Here is a 19,402-nt window from a genome sequence, read left to right as displayed (position 1 = left end):
GACTCTCAACCACTGCACCACCAGGGAAGCCCTAATTTTATTTTTTTAACTTCAGTTTCCCTGAAGTTGGCAAATACCAACAGAAGTAAAAAATTAAATTAAAAATATTTATTCAGAATTTACTTTGCTTGAGGTTTTACTTGAGTGGCAGATCATTCATTCCCTAATTCACCTCGTAAAATTACCTACTTTGGAAATCTAAGCACATACATTGAGTATCCTCAAAGAAAACCCTCCACATATAATACTATAATATTGTTACAGCTAATGCGAAACTCAGGTTTGAAGCAAAGATGCCTTAGGTGTGGGGATTCTATGCTTGTTAAGTCTAGCTCATCTTGTTTTAGGAAATGAGATCTGACTCTTAACCCTAGATTTAAGACTATACCTTAAATGGTTCTTAGTAATTACATAATGTGAAAAAATGAGTTAACTTTCACAAAAATTAGCATTAGATTTTGTGTGATTTACTCCTGATAGCTTCACTTTGTCCTGTGCTGCTGTTATTACTTACACAAAAAAATCAGGTTCATTGTAAATGCAAGGAAGGGTTTGGTTAAGCACAATAGCCTATAAGCTGCTTGCTACTTAGATAACATCAAGGCTCAGTCATGCACCGTGGAATTGGGACTTCAGTATGCTAGCTAGATATGATTTATTCAAGTAATAGGAGCTCTGCAGTGGCAGTCAGATGGCAGAAGGTATGTCTTCTGAAAACCCATTTAAAATCGGAGCATTAAAAAATCCTAAATTTTAATGTCTTAGTCATTTTGAAAACAGTTCAAAAAGAACCCAAACAAGTATGTGGCAGAAAATTGTCTTTTGAATGGATTTTTATGCTTAGTTTCATTTTATTTTTGTTATTAAGAGCCGGCTTTTGAAAGCTCTGCTAATATCAACAGTTGGAAGGAATGATGATACAGTGCTATTGGTAAGAAAAATTTCTTTGTTTTTTATGATCTAGAAATTGACTTGATTAAAAAGCACACGCCCTCAAGCAAACCACCGGAAGTTATACTTCTGTAAGTTAAATGGATTTTAGAAGTTTGATATTAATGTTTTAAATATCTAATTGAGTAAATGGTAGAATAGTATTTAATATGTATTTTCATCTTGATAAGTAATATATTTTGAAATATGTTATATAGATTTTTATCTTCATGATGTCATAAAAATGTTAAGGGGTTTCTATATGTACATGTTTTTAAAATTTATACATTTATGGTATGTATATGTTTTAAATGTAAGCTGTTGCACTTGTCTCACTGGGCTTTACTAAAAGTTTATGTGAAGAGTGAATTCTTAGTAATTTCCTATGAAGTATAATATGTTTATAGAGAATAATAATTGGTGACTTTTAGAGCAACTTTTAATTTGAATTACTTAAATTATTTTTAATATTTCATCTTTGGTAAAATTTGGTAAGACTTAAGAACTTTGCCTTAAAAAGTAGAACTTTGCCTTAAAAAGTAAGTTAAATTTCAGAGAAATAACACTTATAAAAAGAGTAATGAGATAATATGGTCAAGAATTGTATTTAGAAAAGTATGAACATAGATTGTTGTAGGCAGTGCACCATGTGTAATGGCTCATTTAAAAATAATTTGAGTATTTTTTTTGCTGTGGTCAGTTTTTACCTGTAGAAGATGAGATAAAAATATAGTTATCTTGGACTAATTTGAACTCTGTCAAGAGATATTTGGGGAAAATATTTAAAATAGTTATGAGCATATGGAATTAAGGAAAACATTGTATTTTAATGGTAGTTCTTTTTCTAAAATTATGAAAAGCATGCTTATTTATCTGCAAATATATTCTACATTGAAAACTTAGAATTTACAGAAGTGGGGAAGTACATCTATATTTCTAGGCAATGGATGAAAGACAAGAGTGAAGAAGAGTTAGATTCAAAACCCAGGGGTAAGAGTTTATGGATAATACCTGAACATAATAGGTTGAATCAGTAGATTTGGGACTCAAGAGTCCTCAAGATTCATATCCCTTCGTGCCAGGAATGACTATCCTCTGAAATTTTTCTTTTATTTTCACTTCAGATGGGTGAATTTTTTTTTTTAATTCAAGTATAGTTGATTTACAGTGTTGGGTTAATTTCTGCTGTATAACAAAGTGATTCAATTGTACATATATATATATATACACATTCTTTTTCATATTTTTTCCATTTTGGTTTATCACAGGATATTGAATATAGTTCCCTGTGCTATGCAGTAGGACCTTGTTTATCCATTCTATATATGATAGTTTGCATCTGCTAATCCCAAACTCCCAATCCATCCCTCCCGCACACCCCCTGCCCCTTGGCAACCACAAGTCCATTCACTATGTCTCTGAATCTGTTTCATAGATGAGTTCATTTGTGCCATATTTTAGCAAATGGATGGCTTTTATTTAAGAAAACTTCCATTATGGACAATTTATACATATTAAAGAGTAGAAAGATGAGTATAATGAACTCTCATGGACCATCACTCAGCTTTTTTTTTCTTTTTTTAATTTTAATTTTTTTTCATCACTCAGCTTTTAAGTCAGCTTTATCAGTTATCAACTCACAGCCATCCCCTGACTAATAAAGATTTTTTTTTTACGTTTTAAGTTTTTTTATTGGGAAGTAAGTTCAAACCTGCAGAAAAGTTGGTTTGTTTGTGTAAAGTTGTTTGTTGGTTCCTTGATTATTCTTCTCATATCTGCATAATCTATAGTGATGTCTCCTGTTCTATTCCTGATATTGATAATTTTTGCCCCCCCCCTTTGAGTTTAACTAGAAATGATCAATGTTATTAATGTCAAAGAACCAGATTTTGGTTTCATTGATGTTTTTCATCATTTTTCTGTTTTTTAAAATTTCATTTATTTCTTCTCTGAATTTTAGTCTTTCCCTTAAGTGCCTACACTCGGTATAACTTGCTGTTCTTTTCCTACTTTCTTAAGAGCATTATAAGAGTGTACTTTCATTTCTCCATGTTCTTTGTGCTGTTGCTGTGTATAGTTACCCACTTAGTTACCATTTCTGGTGCTCATCAATCCTTTGCGGAGATCCTTATTACCATCAGTTATCTTTTTTCCCCCATCTGAGGAATTCCCTTAACAATTTTTTTTTTTTTTGGTTCACTGCTGGTGAATTTTCCCCAGCTTTTGTATCTGAAAAAGACTTTTATTTCACCTTTGATTTGGGAAGATATTTTTGCTGGGTATAGAATTCTCAGAATCGTTTCTTTTTCTCAGTACTTCAGAGATGTTGCCCTGCTGTCTTTTCGTCTGCATTGTTTTTAGCAAGAAATTTGATGTCATTTTTATTTATTTTCCTTTGTATGTGACATGTCTTTTTTCTCTGGCTTCTTTCAAGATATATATATATATATATATATACACACACACATATATATATATACACACACATATATATACATAATATACATATATATATATACACACGTGTGTGTGTGTATATATATATATAAAACCCATTTTTCATCATGGGTTTTGATGATGGTATGCCTTGGTTTAATTTCTTATGTTCTTTGGTTAGTGTTAGTTGGACTTCTTGGGTCAGTGGGTTTATAGTTTTTCATCTAATCTGGAAATTTGGGGGCCATTATAGAATTACATATTTTTTGTTCCCTCCTGCCTTACATGTATATCAGAGTGCTTGAGATGTCACACAGCTTACTGATGCTGTTATGTTAGCTTTTTTTCCCCTCTAGTCTTTTTTCTCTCCATTTTTCATTTTGGATATTTCTATTACTATGTCTTCAAGTTCATTGATTTTTTTTTTTTGGTAATATCGAATCTACTGTTAATCCCATCTAGTGTGTTTTTCATGTCAGACATTGTACTTTTTATTTTATGTTCGATTTGGTTCTTTTTTATATTTTTCATGTCTCTGCTTCACATGATCAGTCTTTCCTCTTGCTTTTTGAACATATGAACTATAGTTGCTTTTTGAACATAAGAACTATAGTGGGGACAGTGTCAGGGCAGAGTTCCTTTGCAGTTATTTTAATTTCCTTGTCTACCAGTTCTATTATCTCTGTCAATTCTAGGTCCTCTTCTGTCCATTGATTTTTCTCATTGTGGGTCATATTTCCTTGCTTCTTTGCAAGCCTGTTAAGTTTTAATTGGATACCAGACATTGTAACTAGATATTTTGTATTCCTATAGATCTCCTTGGACTGTGTTCTGTGAAGCAGTTAAGTTACTTGGAAACAATTTTATTCTTTTAAGTCTTAAAAGTTTTGTTAGGCAGGATCAGAGTAGCTTTTAGTTTCAGGTTAATTTGAACCCACTACTGAAGCAGAATCCTCTGAGTACTCCGCCTGATTTCATGCAGCTAATGAGGTTTTCCCACTGATTGGTGGGAACAGGTGCTCTTCCCAGCCCTGTGTGAGCCCTGATGCATTTTTCTCCTTAAACCTTTTGGGTAGATTTTCCCCTGGTCTTGGTAGTTTCCTCACACACAAGTGCTGATCGGTATTCAGCTGAAGACTTGAGAAGGGACCACTTTGCAGATTTTCAGTGTTCCTTCTCTGTACATATCTCTTCTCTGGTAATCTGCCCTGCAAACCCAGTCACTTTGGTGCCTCCCCAGACTGCCAGCTTCATCTCTTCAACTCAGGAAGATTGCTGGGCTCCCCCTGGGATTCCTGTCCTACATTTTTTTTTTGCATCCTGTAAATTATTCAGTTTGTAAACTGGGACAATTGTAGAGCTCACCCATTTTTGTATCAGTTTCCTTCATTGACGTCCAGTTCCTTGAAGACTATATAGTTTTATATATTTTATTCATTTTGTTGTTTTAGTTAGGAGAGCTAGTCTTGGTTGGAAGCAGAAGTCTCTCCATTTAAGAATTTGAAGAGGTTCCTCCCCTCGAGAAACATATTTTAGGTGGTGTTGGGAAATGGGGATCAGAATTATATGTTTTGGTTGTTAAGAATGACTGGTAAATCCTGAGTGATGATCCTGAGACACAGTCCATAACTTAAGGAAGAACCACGGGTTAAAGGTTAAGAACCCCAGACTGGATTCTTTAGTGGGGACAGTGTCAGGGCAGAGTTCCTTTGCCTTATTACCCTTTGAAGGTAGGCACGTGCACATTTGAAACCTTGCAGGATTGGACTAAACCTTACAGGTTCAGGCAACAACAGCTGATCTCTTCTACAGGGAAAGAGGTTGGACTTGCTCATTCTCCCCAAAGTCTATAGCAGCAGGTGTATAGCCCTTGAGCATAACTGCGGCCTCAAGTTGTATTGGTTTGATGGAACAGCCTTACAATGGTGGGATGACTCTAGTCCTATACTTTTCAGGGCTGTAACAGTACCCTAGACTGAGAAGAAATTGTTACTAAATTGCCTAAAAGGTTTTGTATGATAATGTGTCTTGTTTTCCTCTGAGAAACAAGATACCTCTGAGGCTTCTTTTCCAAGATGGCACTGAGTCCAATAGAGAGAGAGAGAGAGAGAGAGAGAGAGAGCGAGCGCGCACGCGCGCGTGTGCGTGCGTGCGCGCGCGCGTGTGTGTGTGTGTTTTTTCAAACTTTTGCATTTTATTTCTGTGGAAAGCCCTGACTCTACCTAGCCCTAACCCCGTCTTCAGGGCTACCAGAAGGTAGAGAAACTTTGAGTGCCCATTCAGGAGGCATCAGTATTGTTTATTGGTCATTTTGTTGATGGCATAAATCAGGAGAGTTCAGTAGCCTTATGGGGGGGGGATTAACTTGAAATCCTCCAGTTGGTTTTAGTTTGCTATTAATTCATATCATGTAAACCTTACATGTGGCTATTGCTGTCTTAGCACAAATTCTTTATCAGGTCATTCATTCAGGAGGTATTTTTTGATTGCCTACCATGTGTCAGACTTGTGCTTGCTATACACCGTATAGATGAGTGGAGGTATGGCATCCGTAATGAGGCAGGTAATATTCCCACTGTGTTCTGCAGAGATCAGCCTAGTCTAAAGCAGTGGCTCTCAAACTCTTTGGGCTCAGGGCTCAGACCCTTTTACATTCTTGAAAACTGTTGTGAACCCTAAGGAGCTTTTGTTTATGTGTGTTATACCTGTTATCGCCACATTAGTTTTTATAGATCTTTAAGAATATTAATTTAATAGAACAGTTATAGATACTACATGTTAAGTACATATTTTCCAAAAATATATATATTTTCCAGAAGCAAAAAAAAAACCAAAACGAGAAAACCGGCATTGTTTTACATTTTGCAACTCTCTTTAATGTGTGGCTGAATGTCTAATATTTGAATTTAATCTGTTTTTTAATACAGGAAAAAGATTTTTGTCAGTGGGCTCAATGAATTTTTTCCTACACAAGCATTATGGGTGGTCAGGAACAATAAGATTGCTCAGTGGACTTGGCATCAGAATGAGTTAGTCAGTTGAGTGGTCTCCGGTAGAGGTACACTTGCCTTAGAGATTAACCCAGCAATTGCCATACATGTGATAGGTGCTCAGTAGATGAGTCTGGGGAATGAAAAAGGAAGAGTCTGTAGTAATAGTTTCTCTCAGAATTTAAACGGCTTTGTAGCAAGGCTAGTGCTAGTATAAATTAATTAATGAAATATGCCAAGTTTTGTGATAGCAGTAAGCCAGGCAGTTTCAAGAACTGGCACACCATTGAAAATGTCATGAGAATTAGCACTTTAGTGACTACTTAAATATCAGTTAAACTTGTATCAAAACAAGAAATCTAGTAGTATGAAGTTAGTATCAGATATAGTCTACCAAGATACAAGATAATGTTCTAATATTTGTTCCTCTTTCCCTCAGTTATCTTCAATTGTTCTGAAGCACAAGACCTTTCCAACCACTGTAGATATGGACAAAGAAGAAAGAAAGACTATCAACCAGGGTCAAGAAGATGAAATGGTAACCAGCTTTTATAATATACTTATAAAGTATGAAGAATTTATATTTCTAGGGAAGTAGAAAAGTATATTTAAAAAACTGCTAAATTGGGCTTCCCTGGTGGCGCAGTGGTTGAGAGTCCGCCTGCCGATGCAGGGGATACGGGTTCGTGCCCCGGTCTGGGAGGATCCCATATGCCGCGGAGCGGCTGGGCCCGTGAGCCATGGCCGCTGAGCCTGCGCGTCCGGAGCCTGTGCTCCGCAAGGGGAGAGGCCACAACAGTGAGAGGCCCGCCTACCGCAAAAAAAAAAAAAAAAAAAAAACCTGCTAAACTAAAATACAATAAAACAACAGCTAAACCAGTGTGCTGTCGTCTGACTGTGTTTTTGAGTTGGGATTATGTAACACCTCTGGTTCCAGTATAGTTCCTGATTCACTTGTGAACTGTTAAAACTTAGAGGAAAGAGATATGTGTTTTCATTTGATAATTTAAGAAGTTACATTAGCTAATGTTTAAATATATCCCAAATGCAAAATTTCTAATTTTCCATTTATAAAAAATGTTTAAAGTCAGCTTAATAAAACTCAAGTCTTTGTTGGTGGTATGTGGGGGGAAAGATAGGGTTGTCACTTTGAAATTTACCTCTCATGTCACTTGATGTGTAATCACTATGTCCATGCAGGAGATTTATGGCTATAATTTGTGTCGCTGGAAGCTTGCCATAGTTTCTCTCGGAGTGGTGTGTACTGGCGGCTTTCTTCTCCTGCTCCTCTATTGGATGCCCGAGTGGCGGGTAAAGGCAACCTGTATTAGAGCTGCAGTTAAAGACTGTGAAGTGGTGCTGCTGAGGACTACTGTAAGTCCACGTGTGTACTTGTAGCTGATTATTTGAGAAGTAAAATAATGTCTTTGTGTGTATTCAAAATAAAATACGAAGAGAACATCACTGCTAGGATACAATGAGGAATACTAATCCTAGTATTTCTAAAGCATCTGTGTTTGAAGTGACTATTATCCCAGTGATTAGACTTTAAAGGAATCTTAAAAATGATCACATCTACGCTTGTTTATAGTTCTTGATGCACTGAGAGATTGGATCAGTGGTTGGTCTATCAAACTCACTTGACAGGACTGTATCCCAGATCTTATCTACTGTGCAGTGCTGTTGCACCCTAGGATTTGTTTTAAAATCCTAATTGGAAGCATTTTATGAGGCTTTAATATCTAGTCTCAGTATATAGTTGGATAAATTAAGAAATTATGATCTTTTATGAGATCCTCTCAGTGAAGTATGACATATAAAATGGTGAGCAGTTGAAAGCACTTCCTTTTTGAATGTATGCATCTTCGTATTTCGAAATGGTTTAACATTTAGTGAGTGGAAAGTGAGACTTTCTCAATTAGAGATAAGTAAATAATATATCGTGTAAAGAATGGGAACCAAATATATATGGTTATGTAATATGCATAATTGACTCTTTATCCTTATTCCTTTCTCTTCTAAGGATGAATTCAGAATGTGGTTTTGTGCAAAAATTCGCTTTCTTTCTCTGGAAACTCCCCCATTTTCAAGCCCAAAATCTATGGCTAATAAGGTTTCAAATGGCCATGCAGTTCACCTAACTGAAAATCTGGCTGAAGAGAATAGGCTTGAGATGAATAAATATTCACAGCCTCAATCACAACAGGTATTGTGATCTTAGTCTCAAAGTTCCTTTAAGAACTAGAATTGTTACATTTTATACTATTACGGATAGTCTATAATTTTGTACTTGCAGTTTTTTTGTTTGAGATAAAATTATATGCATATAAAGTGCCTATTTATCATTGTATATAACACAATTTAGTTATTTACTAGAAGAAATAGATTACATGTCACGTGATTGCTTTAATTTTAATAGTTGTTACACTATATGCTAAATTTGTGTTAGTAAACTTAATTGTTAACAAGTGATAATAATGCTTTTTGATATAACCTTTATGTATGTTCTACAGATTCGTTATTTCACCCACCATAGTGTAAAATACTTCTGGAATGATACCCTTCACAATTTTGTTTTCTTAAAGTACGTACTTTTCTTTTGTTTGGATTATGAGTATCTTGATAATGTTTTAGCTAGAAAAGAATTCATTTTAGTGTTACATAAAATTGAAGAGGTTTTTGTTACATAACTTTCATTCACTTGTTCATTAATAACTCCTTGGTGTTATTTGAATACTTAATAACCATTTTAGAATAAATCCTATCTGCAACTTGTACCTTGGCAAAATTTACATAAAAGTTAGAAGCAGTATGCTCCCAAAATCCAGTCTGAGTCCTTTTCTTTTTGAGGATTCATCTCAAAGTGAATTTTGAGTATACCTTTTTTTTTTTTTTTTTTGCGGTACGTGGGCCGCTTACTGTTGTGGCCTCTCCCGTTGCGGAGCACAGGCTCCGGACGTTCAGGCTCAGCGGCCATGGCTCACGGACCTAGCCGCTCCGCGGCATGTGGGATCTTCCCGGACCGGGGCACGAACCCGTGTCCCCTGCATTGGCAGGCGGACTCTCAACCACTGCACCACGAGGGAAGCCCTGAGTATACCTGTTAGTCTGTTGGTTCTTTTTCTTTTTGAGGGTTCACCTCAAAGTGAATTTCGAGTGTACCTTTTAGCCTGTCAGAGTATCTGAATTATCACCTCTCAATTTCCTGACAGTTCCATCCACTTGTACTTGAGGGATGGAGTGATTGACAAACATAAATTTCACCTTAATATGTGGATAAAGATGGGACATCATCAAACAAGTTCAGCCTTGGGTAGAACATATTGGAATAATCCTTTAAAATTTATTTTTTGTGGAGGCTTCAAATGATATAAGTACTAAATTAACTAGGATTCTATTTTTATTGCTGTTAAAGTGATTATTGTAAACACTCGTTAAGTATCATTGCTTGAGAGTGGCAAAGAAATTCTTAATATTAGCAATAAAAAAAGAATCACCTTGTGAACATTTAAAATGTTCATGCCTGGATTTTGTTCCTCAGATGCTAAAGAATTGGTATATTCTGGAATGGAGCAAGGCAATTCCACATGCCTACTTCTGAAGACCATTCCTAGTTAAGAACCATTGCTTTCTTTATAGAACACTGCCTATAAACTGTCATTTTGTTTTTTAAAAAAATTTTGACTTGGAGCTGATCCCTGCTACCTTTGGAGAAGTAATCAATCTCAGTGGGAAAAAAGAGTCAAACATATTTGCTGTGTAGCCTTTGCCAACCATACCAACTTGTAGAATTTAAACTTACCCCAGTGATAGCAGCTAATCATGGAGCTTGGTTTTTCTATCCGAAAAAAGCAGAAAAGGATTGGAGTTAAATGATATGTTAGATTCTCTTTAGAGTTTTTCTGAATAGCATCTCAGTTAAAATAAGCATAATTAAGACATTTGTGGTGGAAAGTAAATATGCTAGTTGAATCCCAGTTTTAATTGTTACAGATTTTAGACATTGCCTGTGACTCATACAGATTCAGCACTTCTCTTCTCAGTATGTATTAGATGAGGGAAGGATTTAGATTGATGCTTTTGTAGAAAGAAAAATGAGTAGGACTTCTTAAAGTGAAGCTTAAAAATTGAAGAGGGAAAACTAGATAAAAAGTAAAAACTTCTTCATCTTTAGTTTGGAATTCTTGAGTTAGTCAAACTTTAATTTTCTTAATTATTAGCTCTTACAACTTTGGCACAGACTTAAAGGATAATAATATTGTTACATAAGCTTGAGTATTCAGAGCCATCTTATTATATGATATGTTGGATAATTTAGAAGTTGCCACATTTGAGACTTAGACCTTTCATTATTGTTTTATCTTAGGAATTAGAGATTTAAAAATTCTCATCCATATCTCAGTTTTTGTTAGGGGTTTCTATTTGTAAGGAAGTCACACTTTAAAACCAGGAATATAGAAAAATGAGGCATTGAGAAATTTGGATATTTTAAACTTTGTTTAAAGTAAAAACTTTGGATTTATTTAGGGGACTGGATGAAGGTGTTTCTTGTACGTCAATTTATGAAAAGCATAGTGCAGGACTGACAAAGGGGATGCATGCCTACAGGTAATTTTTATCCAACTAAAGTTAGACCTATTATCAAAATTCCTAAATAAAGTAGTATATATAGTCTACCCTTTTACCATATAGTTGTAATATTAACAGGTATTTAAGTATTATAGTAGTTGACAACTTATTGATATTTTATTTGGGTAGCATTGTCTCTCAGTTTAAGAATTATCAAAATGTTGAAGCTGATTTTGAAGTGAATATCCCTGATAATATACTGTATTTCATCAGTTCTAAGGTGCCCACTTCCCTGCATTTTAACATCTCTATAAGGAGGGTGTGTCATACAGTGGGTGGAGTGTCATCCTTTACTTGACACCATTTTTATCTTTCTTGATAGTACATAAAATCATAGAATGTCTTACAATTCAAATCTTAGATTTACTGAAATGTTGGGAATGGTAAGCATGAGCTCAAATTTACCACAATGAAAATTTGTAAATTGGGAGACATAATCCTTTTTATAGTGTTGTTCTTTGCTAAAGTATAAAAGTATACCAGTGTATTACATATCGTGGAGATAAATGCCTTTTTCAAACTACATTAGAAATTTTCTTGTACTCCTATAGCATGTTCTTTCAAAGGGTTGGAATATAAATTCATTCATTCAGGCTTCTACTTCATAAAAGGCAAGAATTAATGTGTCATATAGGAAGTACTATTATAAGGAATTTAAGTGGAAGGCTTTAAGCAACTTAAGCATTAAAAAAAAGCCAAATGTATCATGTTTTGAAATAAACATTTTTAGTACAGTATTCTTATTAGAAAAATAGTACAGGACCCCTCAAATTTACTTACGTAGTCTCTTGCAAAAATTAATTGCAGTTCAAAATTGTTGAGATGTATTGTGTTCATGGATGGAAAAGAAAGTCTTTTGCTGATATGGTTATTGTAGACTAGTGGGAAAGGTACTTGTCACACAAAAAGATAAAGTGATAACAGTATAGTTATCCAGTATGGACTACATTGATGTAAATACTGTAGATAGAGAATTTAAATTGTAGAAGACAACTGTTTTTAGAAACATGAACATTTAAGTTCTGGATTTAAGGAGCAGTCAGTGGTTTGAGCCTTATCTAATGCAATGCCTTCCCTAAATTGTACTATTATGATATAATATAGTGTAATATTATTATTATTGTATTTTCCTGTTATAGAAAATTGCTTTATGGAGTAAATGAAATTGCTGTGAAAGTGCCTTCAGTTTTTAAGCTTCTAATTAAGGAGGTAAGACAATTGTACTTGTCTCAGCATTTGTGATCAATAGGTTTGTCCATTGAAAAGAGCCAGGATTTAAGTAATAAGATATCCTTGGTTTTTTGTTTCCTAACTTCTCTTTGCTTATTTTTTTATTTGGAAGGGCAGAAAGATATTCCTCTGATAGATCAGTAATTTGGGAGCATGATTACTTTTTTATTTTGTCTAATTTTTTTCTTTTCTTGTCTGTAGTTTTTTTTTTTTTCTTTTTTTACACTCAGGAAGTTGCACATCTAAAGTTGCCCTATTTTACAGATGTATACACCTGTCTTTTCTTTTTTCCCTCTAATTTTTTTGGCCACACTGCGTGGCATGTGGTATCTTAGTTCCCTGACCAGGGATCAAACCCTTGCCCTCTGCAGTGGAAGCGTGGAGTCTTAACCACTGGATGACCAGGGAAGTCCCTCCTCCTAATTTTAAAAACAATTAATCATGTTTTCTTCATGTGGTACACTCTTAGGAACTAGGCATTGTGCCAGAAGTTTGGAATTAAAAACATGACATGATGAGTAACAATGAGGAGCTTGCACTTTAGCCCAGGAGGAATACATGTCAGTAGTTACTGTAGTGACCCTTCAGTTGTAAGAGCCATAGAAGCGGTGGGAATGAGGGATTGCAGGCATGTAAAGGAAGGAGTAAGTGGTTTTGCCGAGGAGAGTTGGGCTCTCCAGGCTTCCTGGTTTTGGGCTAAGGTATAGAATTAGCTGTATTGGGTGAATACTTTTAGTAGAAGGTACGGATTGTTTTCCGTCAGTTCCTGAGAGTGGCCATATAATGCTGCTTTAGAGCATAGCAAAGGGTAATGATTAGGAATTAGAACACTGGTTTAAAATATGACTTCATCAGTAACTAGCTTTGGTCATTAGAAGACCTTTCTCCCTGCTGCTCCTTTATTGGTAAAATTGTAGGAAGTCCTTTAATGATCTCATTTAATTTTTTTTTAAGGGAACTTTTATTTATTTATTTATTTATGGCTGCTTTGGGTCTTCATTGCTCCACAGGCTTTCTTTAGTTGCAGTGAGCGGGGGCTACTCTTCATTGCGGTGTGTGGGTTTCTCATTGCAATAGATTCTCTTGTTGCGGAGCACGGGCTCTAGGCACGTGGGCTTCAGTAGTTGTGGCTCATGGGCTCTAGAGCGCAGGCTGAGTAGTTGTGGCGCACGGGCTTAGGTGCTCCGCAGCATGTGGGGTCTTCCCGGACCAGGGCTCGAACCCGTGTCCCCCTGCATTGGCAGGTGGATTCTTAGCCACTGGGCCACCAGGGAAGCCCATCTCATTTGATTTTGAAGTAAAATGGGACTATATATGTGAAAGTGCTTTAAAAAGTACAGAAGCATCAATTTTAAAACATTGGGGGGTTATTAATGAAATTGGTAAAATACTATAAAATTAGGGTAAACAAAGTCCATTGCCAGGACTCCTTATCTTTTTTTTTAATTCAGGTTTTAATATTTAATTATTTCCTTAGAGAAAGCAAAACAGTGTAACTTATTTCATGTTTGTCTTCTCTTTGGACTCCAGTGAACCTTTGACTTATAAGTAAATTAGTGCTTCGAGTTCATAATAAGTAAACATTTGTTCCAGTTGGTTAAAAGTTTTTGTATCCTTTAGCAGCACAGTAATATTGAAAGTAAATGTATTTTATTGCTAAAGCAGAATGAAGAACAGATAAATTCACACACGTTAGCTGTTTCTAGCTGAATCTGTATTTGGGTTTGGTATGAATCTAAATGGATGCAAATAAATTAAGCTTATTTAGTCAAACTCTAGTAGCTTGATGGTAAAAAAAAAAAAAAAAGTAACATCTTGCCCTGCTCTTTGGGTAGTTACTTGTTAACCTAGGATACTACAGAGCTTATCCTGTAAGTATCCTGTTGGTTATTCCTTAAATTTGTATGGTTGTAAATATCTCATTCAATTTGACTTAAAAATCTTGTTTTTTAGGTTCTCAACCCATTTTACATTTTCCAGCTGTTCAGTGTTATACTGTGGAGCACAGATGAATACTATTACTATGCTATAGCCATTGTGATTATGTCTGTAGTATCAATTATAAGCTCCCTATATGCCATTAGAAAGGTAAGTCCAATTTATTATGGGTTTCACAACTGTGTTTGTAATAACACGTAAGGTGTGTAGAATGATACTTGGTATAAAGTAAGTACTCCATACAGTTGTTCTTTTAGTTATGTGAATATGTACTCCCTTTCCCTCTTTTTTGAGGTGGGGGAAGGCAGCTCCTTTTTAAGAGTCAAAGTATCGCTTGACTGCTTTGAGGCTGAAGGATCTATAGTTGCTTATCTAAGACTGGAATACTGGAGGGCTGATTCTGCTGTTTTCAGGGCTGTCTCATTAAAGTGCTTCTTATTTTGTCTAATGTTTTGAGCAAAAATATTGAATGATCTTTGAATCTTTTGGTCTTGACCTTTTCAAAGACAGAGTAATATGAGTTTATTATTTTAGCTTACCTTATTTTATATTACCCTTGCTTTCTAATAGCTTGAAGAGTTAGTTTATATTAACAAGTTAAAATTTTTTTCCCTGATTCAGCAATATATTATGTTGCATGACATGGTGGCAGCTCACAGTACTGTGAGAGTTTCAGTTTGCAGAGTAAATGAAGGTAAGTAAGTACTTCAGTTTACTCTTGGAAAAGTAAATTTAAAAAGATTTCCACTAAGCACTAATGTGTGAAGCAAGCCCAATATATTATACATATACACTTATTTCCATAAGAAATAAAAACGTGTGTTTGGATTTATACTCATGTTTCTGTATCAAATTCTTTCATTTATGTGAAATTGTATTTTTCTTTTTCTATAATGTGACAGATACTATACTAGGCTCTTGGGATACAGTGGATGGACATAGTCCTTGCCACCATTGAACTTCAGTCTAGTTAGAAAGACAAATGATAAACAGAAACAGTAAAGTGTGATAAATACTATGATAGGGAGAAATCAGGGTTAGATATTAGAGCTCATTTACTGTAGGTGTCAGGGATGCCTTCTTTGAAAAAGTATTCTTACGTGATTGAATTAGACAGATAAAAAGTAGGTGAGAAAGTGGTAAGGTGGGGGCGAGAGAGGGATAGAGGAGGGTTCTAAGTGCCCAGAGGCCTGATTATTAGAGAGAGTTTGGTCATTGTAATAACTGAAAGAAATTCAGTGTGGCAGATGCAGCAACTAGATAGTGGACAGCCTTTTAAGGCTTGTTAAGGGATTTGGACTCTCCCAAAAGGCAGTGGAAAGCCATTGAAGGGTTTTAAGTAGGAGAGTGATATGATCATATTTACCTATTTGAAAAAATCATTCTGGCTGCCATGTTCGAACTTATTTAGGGGGGATTAATATTGAAGGCATGAAATGAATCAGGGTGAGGGTAGTGGAGATGGAGAGTGGTGAGATGGGTCTGAAAGATACTTAAATGTGGGCTTTGAAGAAGATTTGATGATTCATTGGATGCAAGGTGATACAGTGGTGTCAGGCTGGGGGCATGGATGTTGGTGTCATTTAATTAAGTAGGGAACACTGGAGGAGAAGCAGGATTGTAGGGAAGGATAATGTTTTGGACATGTTAGTTTGGTGAGATATTGAAGAGGTAAAGGAGGTAAAGGGGTGGCAGCACAGCATCATGGACCTTGGAGACAGTAGCCGCTTTGATTGATCAGGAAAACCAAATCAGTCTGCACTCTCTTGGCTCAGTATACACATCCGGGTGTAAACCCAAGTCGGCCTGGCAGGTTGCTTTCTTCCTTGCGCCTCCTGGTCACTTGCTGGAGCACTAGCTGATCGTTCCTGCCTCCCCTAGCTGCAGTCTTAGATGTGGAGCTTGTTGGTGCTCCTCCTCTCCCCACTCTGCCGCTGCCGAAGATCCTGGGGAGGCTAGGACAGGGACAGTGCTCAGCGTTTAGCTTCCTTATCCCCTTTGTATAGTCCAACAGATCATTGATACTTCGTTTCTCAGTGCACCTAAGAGGGTTAGAATTTCAAGTGGCATTAAGGCATTGAGTCACGTTTTTAAAATAAGGGATCTTATTAAGAAATAAAGATTATTATACTTACTACATTGCAAAATAGCATTAGAATTCTTTAAAAGTTGTTTCCTCATAGCTTAGTAAACTACTTCTGCCTTTTTTTAGAAAGGGAAGAGTATCTGTCCTGCAGGCTAACATCACAAACAGTAGTTTTCTCCTCACCCATCTTTGCTTAGAAACTAGTGTAAGTCTCTTCTAAGCATAGTTTAATAAAATCTAGGGGTAGGAGAAGAGAGAGAGAATGCCCAAATATAAGGCCACCTTTTACTTGGGAAGATCATTAAAGAAATATTTAACTAACTTGAATATAATACATAAATTTCTAAGGAAATAATGAACTAGGTATGACAGAATTTAATTTATTTTATAAATTGATTTAAAATAATATCTAAGATATTTTGGGACTATTTTAGGAATATTGAGAAAACAATGAGACATTATGGATTATAAATAGTAGCAACAAGAAAAAGAATGCTGTTAAAAAAGGAAGTGCTAAAATTTCAGTGCTTTTATCTGTTTCCAAGGGATTACAGAAATCTGAGTTTATTTACCTGTTGCAGGGGGTCTCCTGTGTGGATTCATCGTCTGTTTACTCATAGGGCTGATAACTAAGATTGAGCATCCACCGTTGTAATGAGTGTTGAAGCCCACCTACCTGTTAGCTTAGAGGGGACTTGGCATCAACTCTGTGCAGTTGGCGTCCTATCCAGGGACAAACTAGCTGACACATTTAGACACCATGCTTTGTTAGCTTAAGGAATAATCTTATTTGTCAAAACTCTTCATCTCTTGGGATTTTTCTATTTAACTCCATTATATTTTTAATGTCTTGATGAGATCAGGTGGCCTTTGGATAGATCTTTTGTTTGCTGTATTCTTATTCCAAGTTAAAGAATATTCTTTTCAGACTTTTCTTTCTTTAAATTCAGAAATCGAAGAGATCTTTTCTACAGATCTTGTGCCAGGAGATGTCATGGTCATTCCGTTAAATGGGACAGTCATGCCTTGTGATGCAGTACTTATTAACGGTACTTGTATTGTAAATGAAAGCATGTTAACAGGTAAACTAAATTAAATGAGTAAAACCCAAATGAGTTGTTTATAATGATATTAGGATTAAGTAGTTGTTGATTAAGCTATGTCACAATTAACTGTGCTGTTTGTATCCTTTACTCATGAATGTCATGAATGTGATAGATATTTGTGAAAAGATTTTCTTTTTTTTTTATTTTGAGGGAACCAAATTCTGCATTACACTCATCTGTGATACTAAAGCACAATGCTGTTGTTCACGATATCTCTTGTCCTGCTTCTGTCCAGTCTTTTGACATGAGGAAATGCTTTATAGTAAGGGAAGAGGAAAGAAATCCTTTGCTCACAGCATATTTATTTCTCACTTTGATGTGCAAAAAGTGGGACTAGAAGAGTCGATATTTTTATTAAATTGGGGAGAAGTAGACTTTAAAATAACTTCCCTTTGGAAATTCACAATCTGGAGGTAGAGCTTTATATCTTTATTTTTTTTAATTTAATTAAAAAAATTTTTTTCTTTGAGCATTTTTTTAACATCTTTATTGGAGTATAATTGCTTTACATTGTTGTGTTAGTTGCTGCATAACAAAGTGAATCAGCTATGTGTATATATCTTTTTATCATGACTATTTTTTAATTGTCATAGTCAACCTGGCAAGAAAGTGATTCCTATATAATACATTTTTGAACTGTTAAGAGTCTTAAAACACACTCATACACATAAATATCCCCACACACCTGTCGCCTTTGACATAAGAAGTGTGAATGCTACAGAGCACTACATTTTAATGTTAAAAGAATTTGTCTCTTTCTTACTGTTAGAGAATTACCATACTCTCTGCCCTGCTCGGATGCTTGTTCTCTTACTCGTGTGTGTGTGTGGGGGGGGCGGGTCGGGGAGTGGGGTGGGATTAGGAGTGGATCTTCACGTGTTGTGTGTGCTTGGGGTTGCAGAGTGCTTCCCAGGTTAGCTCTCAGGGATACCAGAACAGGTGCTGAGGCGACGGTAGCAACCTCATCTTCTTATTTGAAACTTGGCACAGTTATTTCCAACTGATTTCCTTTGAGTCACAGATCACTTTCGGGAATTACTGTGGAAGACAAAATTTGATATTTCTGGGTAAGGAAATTGATAGACCAAAAGCTAATTGATTAAGCTATGTTATTCACATGTGAGAACTGTTAGTAACCGTTGCCAACAGTATGATAACATTTAGGATATTTAACAACTCAAGATTTGTGTGTTTGATACTGATTTCTGTGCTTTAACTTACGGATTTTTTTTTTTTTTAAAGGAGAGAGTGTTCCAGTGACAAAGACTAATTTGCCAAATCCTTCAGTAGACATAAAAGGAATGGGAGATGAATTATATAGTCCAGAAACACATAGACGACACACTTTGTTTTGTGGGACAACTGTTATTCAAACTCGTTTCTACACTGGAGAACTTGTTAAAGCCATAGTAGTTAGAACAGGTAGAAAATATTTAATCTTGTCTTGCATGGTTTAGCATACTTGGAGCCTATCAAATGCTTAAAAAGAGATTCTGTTTTGAGAGATAACTCTCATTTTCTTATAAAAATACTATATAATCATTTTCTTCTTTAATTTTTTTGAAAGGATTTAGTACTTCCAAAGGACAGCTTGTCCGCTCCATATTGTATCCCAAACCAACTGATTTTAAACTCTACAGAGATGCCTACTTATTTCTACTGTGTCTTGTGGCGGTGGCTGGCATTGGGTTTATCTACACTATTATCAATAGTATTTTAAATGAGGTATGTATATGGGACCCTTAATAGAGTTTGATTCTTAGTCTGATTCACATGTGGCTCTTGAAGATTTGAAATGTAGCTAGTGAGACTGAAAAATTAAAATTTTAATTTAATTTAAATTAATTTAACTTAAAAAAAAAGCCATATGAGACTTGTAGCTATTATGTTAGAAGGTACAGATCTAGAACATCACCATCAAAGCAGAAAGTTTTGATCAGCTCTGGTTTAGATGATCTTTTATTTGCTCTCTAGTTACTTTAAAAAAAAGGAGGAGTGATCCTATACTCACCAAAAGCTTTATTTTTTTCTTTTTTAACCTCTGGTATATACAGCAT

General features: G+C 35.5%; 1 protein-coding gene across 6 annotated transcripts in view; it reads left to right on the top strand.

Annotated features, from left to right (window-relative positions):
• ATP13A3 (ATPase 13A3) overlaps positions 1–19,402 on the top strand; it is an 81,754-nt gene that overhangs the window by 17,344 nt on the left and 45,008 nt on the right. For 4 of the 6 annotated variants that reach the window (XM_081236074.1, XM_081236077.1, XM_081236072.1 and 1 more), the window contains 12 exons: positions 869–931; positions 6,796–6,894; positions 7,557–7,730; positions 8,380–8,562; positions 8,870–8,940; positions 10,884–10,964; positions 12,125–12,194; positions 14,169–14,303; positions 14,775–14,847; positions 17,190–17,321; positions 18,588–18,767; positions 18,913–19,070. In XM_081236074.1, coding sequence (XP_081092200.1) covers positions 6,844–6,894; positions 7,557–7,730; positions 8,380–8,562; positions 8,870–8,940; positions 10,884–10,964; positions 12,125–12,194; positions 14,169–14,303; positions 14,775–14,847; positions 17,190–17,321; positions 18,588–18,767; positions 18,913–19,070 — 1,308 coding nt within the window. In that variant the 5' untranslated portion in view covers positions 869–931; positions 6,796–6,843. Of the gene's footprint in view, positions 1–868; positions 932–964; positions 1,023–6,795; positions 6,895–7,556; positions 7,731–8,379; positions 8,563–8,869; positions 8,941–10,883; positions 10,965–12,124; positions 12,195–14,168; positions 14,304–14,774; positions 14,848–17,189; positions 17,322–18,587; positions 18,768–18,912; positions 19,071–19,402 lie in introns of those variants that run through there. The other 2 variants (XM_081236075.1, XM_081236076.1) reach the window with 2 other exon arrangements.

This window comes from Mesoplodon bidens (assembly GCF_964165515.1).
Source record: "Mesoplodon bidens genome assembly, chromosome: 5".
Lineage (NCBI taxonomy): Eukaryota > Metazoa > Chordata > Mammalia > Artiodactyla > Ziphiidae > Mesoplodon > Mesoplodon bidens.
This window is presented reverse-complemented; position numbering and strand designations above follow the sequence as displayed.